This window comes from Panulirus ornatus, chromosome 5 (genome assembly GCF_036320965.1).
Source record: "Panulirus ornatus isolate Po-2019 chromosome 5, ASM3632096v1, whole genome shotgun sequence".
NCBI lineage: Eukaryota > Metazoa > Arthropoda > Malacostraca > Decapoda > Palinuridae > Panulirus > Panulirus ornatus.
Genome location: NC_092228.1, coordinates 12870980 through 12880806, shown reverse-complemented (window position 1 = coordinate 12880806; position 9827 = coordinate 12870980). Strand labels below are relative to the sequence as shown.

The window sequence follows — 9827 nt, the reverse complement described above, 5'->3', positions numbered from 1 at the left end:
CCCATCCATCCCATGGTAAATCAGCGGAGTGGAATTCCAGGCATAGTGATGAACGTCTAACATCACTGAGAGAGAGAGAGAAAACACGGAAGAGTCCAGACGCGCATTACGGGGATGGCGTGACGAATATAGGCCCACTTATCTATCAGGGCTTCTATGAATAGAGCCGAGCTATCTATCGGGGTTCTAGGGATATAACCGAGCGGTCTGTCTATCAGGGTTCCAGGAATATGGCCGGGCTATCTATCGGAGATCCAGGAATATAACCTAGCGGTCTGTCTATCAGGGTTCCAGGAATATGGCCGAGCTATCTATCGGAGATCCAGGAATATAACCTAGCGGTCTGTCTATCAGGGTTCTAGGAATATAGCTGAGCTATATCTATCAGGGCTCTTGGACTATAGCCGTGTTATCGATCAAGGTTCTAGAAATATAGTCCAGTTATCTATCAGGGTTCTAGGAATAGAGCCGAGCTATCTATCGGGGTTCCAGGAACCTAACCCATTTACCTATCGGGGTTCCAGGACTTACGATACAATCCTCCAGCATCATACCTATGGATCGTACCGTCGTGTTCAAGGGTTGCATCGCTATCTTCAAGGGTCGTACCGTCGTGTTCAAAGGTCGCACCGCTATCTTCAAGGGTCGTACCGTCGTGTTCAAAGGTCGCACCGCTATCTTCAAGGGTCGTACCGTCGTGATCAAGGGTCGCATCGCTGTCTTCAAGGGTCGTACCGTCGTGATCAAGGGTCGCACCGCTGTCTTCAAGGGTCGTACCGTCGTGTTCAAAGGTCGCACCGCTATCTTCAAGGGTCGTACCGTCGTGATCAAGGGTCGCATCGCTGTCTTCAAGGGTCGTACCGTCGTGATCAAGGGTCGCACCGCTGTCTTCAAGGGTCGTACCGTCGTGATCAAGGGTTGCACAGCTGTCTCCAAAGGCCGCACCCTCGTGTTCAAAGGGTTCAGGTCCCTCCAAGGCAGAACTGAACAAAACCAGTCACATAGTTCCTTCCTCGACCAGTTCCTGCTGAAGGATGAACAGGTGAGTTAACTGTGGACCTCTTGCAGCGACCAAGATTCGAACCCATATGGTCTCGACCCCCGTGGGCTCCTTCAGGTGACCCTATCCTCGTATTTTCAGACTTCCCCTCCATGGTGAAACATCATCCTTCATCCCCTTACTCCCATCCCTCTTTCCCTTCCCCTTTTCCATCCAATTCATCCACGTATACCATTCCATCCATCCGTTTTCATAAACCCAAACTGTTTCCGTACTCCATTTGTCACACTCACTCTCTCTCACCATCTTCTTCGCTCACGCGCGTCTTCATCTTTCTTCCAATTCATTTTTTCTTTTTACTTTCACCTCCCGTGTCTAAGGAGGGAATCTGTCATCCCACATCTTGCACCTGTTCCCTTATCCTATTAGTCCAAACCCCGCCTCTCGCCTCCCCATTCATCAAAGGTAGGATGAACTATGCCCCTCTCACAATCTCCACCGCATGTGCAAGCCCACACACACACACACCCACACCTCATCCATTCACGGCCCACCACACACACACTCCCCAAAAGCCTTACTTACCTTTCATTATCCTCCTCCTCCTCCTTCTCTCGGGCATAATGGCATCTAATCCTCCCTCTTCGCGGAGAACATTTCTCTTAACCTCCTCCATGTTCGAGAGACTTCAGAACCAAACTTCGACCAAACCCTGCACTGTAGTTCACTTCTCAACAAAACACCATCAGAACCAAACTTCGACCAAACCCTCCAGTGTAGCTCACTTCTCAACAAAACACCATCAGAACCAAACTTCGACCAAACCCTCCACTGTAGCTCACTTCTCAACCAAACACCATCAGAACCAAACTTCGACCAAACCCTCCACTGTAGCTCACTTCTCAACCAAACACCATCAGAACCAAACTTCGACCAAACCCTCCACTGTAGCTCACTTCTCTACCAAACACCATCAGAACCAAACTTCGACCAAACCCTCCACTGTAGCTCACTTCTCAACCAAACACCATCAGCCTGCCTCTGTTGACGTTCACTTCTTTTTGTTTTTAAACTTCCTCTTAAATATGGACTCCCGTGGTGTAGCGGTTAGCGTTCCTCCAGGGTCCGAAGTGCATAGGTTCGAACCCTGGTAGCGGCAGTCGGTCCACAGCCAACCCAGCTGTTCATCCACTCCCTATAGGTACACTCATATCTATAGGTACACTCATAGATATAGGTACACTTATATCTTCATCATATCTATAGATACACTTACACATATAGAGGTACACCCATATCTAAAGGTCTAATCTACCAGTAAATTCATGTCCACAGGTATACTCCTGTGTGGTAGACTCATCTACAGGTACACTCAAGTTTACACGTACACTCATTTCTGAAGAATCACTCACTGCTAACCAGAGGTAGACAATGACCCACACCTACACCCATCCTGTACCACGACAGCTCATAAATTCGCACACATCCGCCATCCAAACACCTGGACAACTACCTCATCTCTTTTTTTTTTTCTTTCTTTCTTTCTATTCCTTACTTCTTTTTTCTTCTTCTTCCTCAACATTACCCTATAATTTGCCCTCCAGTTTTCGTCCGGTAATCTCCACAAACATCGACTGGTACATCTTCAACCTCCGTGCGAATACTTTCGCTATTATCTTTTTGACGTCTTATATTCCACCATCCTCTTCCCTTCGTTCTATAATCAATCACTCTCTCTCTCTCTCTCTCTCTCTCTCTCTCTCTCTCTCTCTCTCTCTCTCTCTCTCTCTCTCTCTCTCTCTCTCTCGGACGCCCAACTTCCCTTGCTGTACTAACTAAACCGTTCGTAAGTCTTCCCTCCCCCCTCCCACATCTTGCTTATAACTCAGCAGCCAACATCATCTCCATTCACAACACCTGCATTAGTCACGTCCAGACCTGAGATGTTCCAGTAGCATTCGCTGATCGTATAGTACACTTGTAGTGACTGCCATAGTGTGTGTGTGTGTGTGTGTGTGTGTGTGTGTGTGTGTGTGTGTGTGTGTGTGTGTGTGTGTGTGTGATTACTGCTGTCATCTTTTATACGCGTATATACATATGGACTTGAGTATGTTGGTTTCGCTGCAACTCCTCCCCCCCGCTTCTTCCCCGGGGTAGCGGCGAAGACCCCACCACTTCCAACTACCACCTACAACCCACTTTCCCTCTCAGTGGCAGACAGTGGCCGTGCATCATACCACTGCACCTCCACGCGTCTCCAGTCAACCTCCCCAAACTGCCTTTGGCAAACTGTATGAAGAACCACACTCATGACCCTTCTTTCCTTCCCTCCTCACACTTACGTAGGTCTTCCTACTGTCTACGATACTACATACGGCCCCACAACACCGCCGCCCACCACCTCCTCCTCCTCCTCCTCACACTTACTCCCACGAAGGCTGCTGATGGCGCTCCTCCGAAGCAGACGAGGATGCTGAAGATGCTCCACCAACCCTCCACACACCTAACCCCTACACACACACACACACACACCCAGACCAGCAGAAGGCATCGGTACTCACACAGGTTCCTGATGATCTCGCTCTTGATGAGGTCCAGGCCGGTCTTCATGAAGGAGCGGACGTTCATGCAAGACGAGTAGAAGATCTTCAACTTCCACTCTATGCTGTTGACGTCCTCGGGTTCGTTCATGGTGTCCAGCAGCTCCCGCATCTCCGACAGGGCTGTGTGGGGAGGAGGGAGTGGAAGATCTGAGTTAGTGAGGGGAGGACCCATTGAGGGAGTAGGACAAGGTCAGGTAGGGTGTGTGAGGCCTGCATAAGGAGGGCGGGGGTGATGTAGTGGGGCGCAGTTTAAGGGGGGGAATTGATTTTAAGTGACCTTAACAGCTTTCCAGACTTCGTTCATTAACTGCATAAATTACCAACATCACAGACATGGAAGGTACTTAAGGTAGGGAATAAGATAGAAGGAAAAGTGCATGTTGTGTAGAAGGGGAAAAAAAAAAAAAGAATGTTTAAAATTATTGCTGGAGAAGGCTGGACATCCGTCCTGTGCGACATATCTAACTCCTGGAGAACGAAAGGGCCTGGGCCTCTGACTGACATACCCCTAACGAGTCAGGTCAAAGGCCAGGCCATCATACCAAGGGTGGTCATACCATCGTGCGTGGTCAGGGGGTTCACCCTACTCCACCCTAGTTTGTGTGTGGGGAGGAGGAGTAACGTCATTTCAACCCTCGAGAGCAAAAGCTCCTCCTAGAGGCATTATACATCTCTCCATAACGTAGTCGTACTCAAAAGCTAACTCGCCACCGTGACGGTGTTCAGGGCTCGGCAGACTGGGAAGCTGCCTAGTGGCCCTCCACAAAACAGATCTGAAAACGTACCAGTATTAAGATAGGCAGCAGCAGCTTACCCTCCCACCTGGCTTTAGGGGGTGATGAAAACGGGAGCAAGCCGTTAAAATCTCATGGCCTATGAACATGGCTCAGTCGACGTAAGCGTTCGCTGTATCGCACACTCACGGCGACAGTTGTGGACATTCTATCACGGAAGACCTATTAGTCGCAGCGTCCACTTGATCACCGTGGGGTGCATTAGTTAATGAGGAGTGATAACTGCAGCGAAACGAGGGCCGGTCAGTCACTGCCTAAGGGGAAAGGGGTGTCTCCTCCTCCTCACACCGGCCCTGTATACATGCCATCGAGCGGCGGTGAGGTGGGAGGGGAGGAGCAGGGCAAACCTGAGTGACAGGATGTTTTTAGCGGTGGGTCGCGGAAGGGCGGGTCGACGCGCGGGGCGCGTCTGTCGCGATCTTGGGACGATTCCATGGTGCTCAGTTCAACTGCCATTCAGTGTCTGTGGACCGAATGCATCTAGACCCTCAAGTCGACCCTCTGTAGGCAGTCTTCGTAAATTACTCTACTGTCCACCTATATAGGAGTAACCACCTCTCTGTACTGTGCTTGTATTTACGTAATGAACACATGGATCCCCCGCCTCCCCTCAGCCAACTTCTGCAATCTGCCTCATAGTTACATGTAATTCCACAACTCTACGCATGTGTGTGTCGAGTGCCTGTAGTGTGATCTGTGTCCACGCCGGGAGAATCGAGTGCTTGATGAACTTAACAGCATCTGGGGAGGTCAAAGGAGGTTACGTGCCACTCTTGGAGAAGACTTCGGCTGTGAGAACCAAATATCTGTCGACACACGACAGAGTCCCGACACGACACTCTAGCTCCAGATGGATTCAAGGACATCCTACTCAAACTCAAGGATGGCACTAAGGTACACAAAGCACCTTTACAACCAAGGTTGACGTGCAGCTCACGGCCCGCGAGGCTGCGACAATACTGACCAGCTCTTTCCCAAACAACGAGGAGCAAAGTCCAAAACATACGTCCCCTGGGCCAATCTTACAATCTCCTGGGCCAGTCTTACAAGCTCCTGGGCCAGTCTTACGATCTCCTGGGCCAGTCCTACAATCTCCTAGGTCAGTCTTACAGTCTCCTGGGTCAGTCTTACAGTCTCCTGGGCCAATCTTACAATCTCCTGGGCCAGTCTTACAATCTCCTGGGTCAGTCTTACAATCTCCTGGGCCAGTCTCACAATCTCCTGGGTCAGTCTTACAGTCTCCTGGGGCAGTCTTACAATCTCCTGAGCCAATCTTACAATCTGCCGGGCCAATCTTCTACCGTGAATCAATGTGCCATACTTCCCCCCATTGAGCTACCAGCTAAGGGAGGCGAAGACCAGCGATATGATAATGACTTGGAGGCAAAAAGGAAAGTGCGAGAGACAGAAGCTGAGGAAGCTATCGGAGAATTCATCTCCTCAGTGGGAACGGAGAGTCCAGTCAACAGGAGGGCGCGGCCCTTGGGAATGACGGCGTAAACTCTGACACACCCCACACCGACTCTTTAAGGGTCACGTCAAAGGCCCCTGGCCTGGCCATCCAATCCACACAGGTCACGCCGTCGTGATCAAGGGGGGGTCAACTTCGTCAGGGAGCACTCACCGGCCAGAGGAAGATCCATAATCATCTAAAGTCTATTTTGCTGGTAAATCTAACGTCAGCTGACCCATCCGAGCAACACACACACACACACACACTGCGCCAGTGCACCCATAACCTAACCTAACTGTGCCTTCCTTCTTCCTCTCACGACACCCTCACCCTGGCCATAGGATGCTGTAATGCCACTCACCCGATCAATCCTTAACTGTATTCTACCCCCTCCCACTATCGCGTAAGACCTCTCCTCTTAACGCTGTTCTTTCTATATCATACACACACACACACACACACACACACACACACACACACACACACACACACACGAGGGCACCAGCATCAGTGTTCCCTACATGACAACGAGGCATACCACGAGTGTTGCTGACGACTGAAGTGCCCCACGTACTTCCTAAATATATATATATATATATATATATATATATATATATATATATATATATATATATATATATACACAGGATAATCGACTGCAGGAACGGAGGTCTTTCGGTGATGTGTCAGGAAAACCAAGAGAGGAGAATGATGCTAGAAGGGACGTGGGGGAAGACTGGCCATGGACGAAGGTGTGTGGCTGACAACTGGAACGTGGTGTTGGGAGGAGGGTGCTCTCTCTCTCTCTCTCTCTCTCTCTCTCTGTGTGTGTGTGTGTGTGTGTGTGTGTGTGTGTGTGTGTGTGTGTGTGTGTGTGTGTGTGTGTGTGTGATATAGAAAGAACAGCGTTAAGAGGAGAGGTCTTACGCGATAGTGGGAGGGGGTAGAATACAGTTAAGGACTGATCGGGTGAGTGGCATTACAGCATCCTATGGCCAGGTTGAGGGTGTCGTGAGAGGAAGAAGGAAGGCACAGTTAGGTTAGGTTATGGGAGCACTGGCGCAGTGTGTGTGTGTGTGTGTGTGTGTGTGTGTGTGTGTGTGTGTGTGTGTGTGTGTCAACACCACACTTCCCCCCCGCCTCAGTTCCACGCTCGAGGGAGGAGACCAACTGGCCAAGAGCAGGACGGGGGGACGTTCGTCTTCCAGACTCACACGATCCCTCCCTCCTCCACCGCCGCACCCGAAGACCGACCCCCCCTTTGCATTTACATATGCCCGACGCCTGCACCGACACGCTGAAACATCCTCCTCCTTTCGGCATCAATCATAATGCAGACCAGATTCCCCTAGAGCTGTCTGCGGCGCCATGGCCCAACAATGGAACCACCCGACCGACCTACACACACACACACATCACATACACACACACACACACCACATATACTTCCACAGATGCTACTGGAAATACCCCCTCCCAACCAACCCCACCCCCCCCATTTTCGCGACGCGAGAAATAACGGGGATATGCAAATGAGGAGTTCGAGACTCCCATTCTAATCCACTTGAGAAAGAGTTTTCATTCTATATATATATACTACTTTCTCCACTAACCCCAACCCTATTTTCTATTGGAATACATATAAAAAGGTATATATATATATATATATATATATATATATATATATATATATATATATATATATATATATATATATATATATATATTTGAGGGGTGTGAGTTCGGCCACCGGGACGTACCCCACCATCCGACATGGTGACAAGTGTTCCAGACTCCTTTTTCATTGCCGTATTTCTTTTTTTTTCCTTGGCCAATCAGGAGCCATTCACTGCGGGAAAAATACAAATGCTAGTGAGGGGGGGCCTCGGAGGGAGGCGCCGCCGCTGTTATCGTCGAACTCCCGCCACAACGGAGGGAGGAGGAGGAGAAGGAGGAGGACATATACAAAGGAGGACAGACACTGCACGGGAGGAGGCCGAGTCGGCGGCGGCGGAAGGTTGGGCACCTACAACGCCCCTACAGGAGGAGGAGGAGGAGGAGCACATGCTACACTCGGAAAGAGGGATGATAAACACAAGGAGGATGCCAGAGAGGGAGAGGGAGTAGTACAGCAAGGTCGACAACACGAGACGAACACAGGGAGGAAGGAGACACGGGGAGCATAGAGCTCGCGAGGTGGACGAAGACATAGACAGGAACACGAGGGGAACACAGACACCTGAAGACATATGGAGGGGTAAAGAGAGAAGAAAACAGATGGAGGAAAACGTGGGAAGGGCACAGACATGCACTGTGGGAAGGGCAAAGACACTGTGGGAGGGGCAGACACTGTGGGAAATGCACAGACACTGTGGGAAGGCAGAGACACTGGGAAGGGGCACAGACACTCTGGGAAAGGCACAGACACCGTGGGAAAGGCACAGACAGACACTGTGGGAAGGGCACACCAAACACTGTGGGAAAGGCACAACAAGCACTGTGGGAAGGGCACAACAAACACTGTGGGAAGGGGGCACAGACGCTGTGGGATACAGACTATGAGGACACAGAGACCAAGAACCGAGGAGAAAGAAGATGGGCCCGACCACAAAGGTGTACTGGACAAAAGGCCATACAAAGGAAGGAAACCCAAGACGAACGAATACATGACAGATCAAATGAACAAACCGATAGAGAATACGAGAGAGGAGACCAGAAAGACATCACAGATACACACAGGTTGGGGTTGCATGGAAGGTGTAAAAAAAAAAAAAAGAAAAAAAGGCAAGGACGAGCAAGATGGGTAACAAAACATATCCAGAGACATATAAATAAGAAGAACAAAAATTAGAACAAGGTACAAAAAACGAAGACAAATTACATGAAGGATGAAGACAGAAAGAAAAGAGAGAAACAAATTAAGATTTTATGATCCTATTAACTGTCCTGCTGTATCTAACCTCCTAAAAGAGGTCATCTGTCTTCCCCACGTAACCAGACCTTTTCCTCCTCCTCCTCCTCCTTTGCTCGACCAGTAGGACACACACACACACACACACACACACACACACACACACACACCCTCCCATGCCCTACCCTCCTCACCGCACCGCCCTGCGCTCTGGAGCACCACTGCAACTCTACCATCTCGAGAGGACCCCGCCACCATCTCTCCCAAGTATGGCCAATACTTCACCCTGGGCCGGGGCCACAGCTGTGGACAATACCAGCTACTGCCACTCCTGGACCAGAGGAATGGGGGGGGGAGGGGGTCTACGCCCCCCACAGTGACCTCTGGAGGACACGAAGCCACTGGAAGAAACGAGCGAAAGTTGAGATAATCATTATACACAAGTGGGAGAAGATGGTCTTACAGTGGAGAGGGGGAATCAGGGTGCGAGTTGAGGGAAAGGGCCGACCATGTCAGACTCCCAAGCCAGTCTGACAAGGACACCTGAAGGCTGGAAAGCAGAGTCTGACTTAAGGTAGGAGAGGCAGACGTCTGGGGCGAGTAGGAATGGTGAGAGAAGTCATATATGAAACACATACAAGCCACATAACCAGGAAAAATATAGAACCAAGTGAATATGCAAACAGAACCTAGCAGGAGCTCTTAAAAGACACGCATGTCAGGTGCAGCTTTAGAATCCCTTCTGTGAAACAGATCAAAACATGGAGGTTCCTCCTGGCAACTAGAAGACACCCGTGTGAAGGTGCCTTACCCATCATGCCCAGCTTATCCTCCCACCGTCAGACACCACCAGCTTAACCACAGCACGGCAAGGTGTAGATGTCTACTGAGTCCCGTGACGCACGCTTAAAAACCTTGACATACCTCACGGAGGAAGAACTAGGAAGAGAGCACGACCATAGAGATCTGTCAAGACGTCTTCCTTTGCCGGTAACGACCAGCAGACAGGGGTGTGGAGAAGCACCAATACATGCATACGCTCACTCCCAAGTTACACGTCGAGAGG

General features: G+C 50.1%; 1 protein-coding gene across 1 annotated transcript in view; it reads right to left on the bottom strand.

The window, feature by feature from the left end:
• The window catches only part of LOC139748573 (endothelin-converting enzyme 2-like), a 665699-nt gene that overhangs the window by 191248 nt on the left and 464624 nt on the right, over positions 1-9827 (bottom strand). The window contains exon 3 of the mRNA XM_071661616.1: positions 3562-3723. Within this exon, the coding sequence (XP_071517717.1) occupies positions 3562-3723 (162 nt within the window). The remainder of the gene's footprint in view (positions 1-3561; positions 3724-9827) is intronic.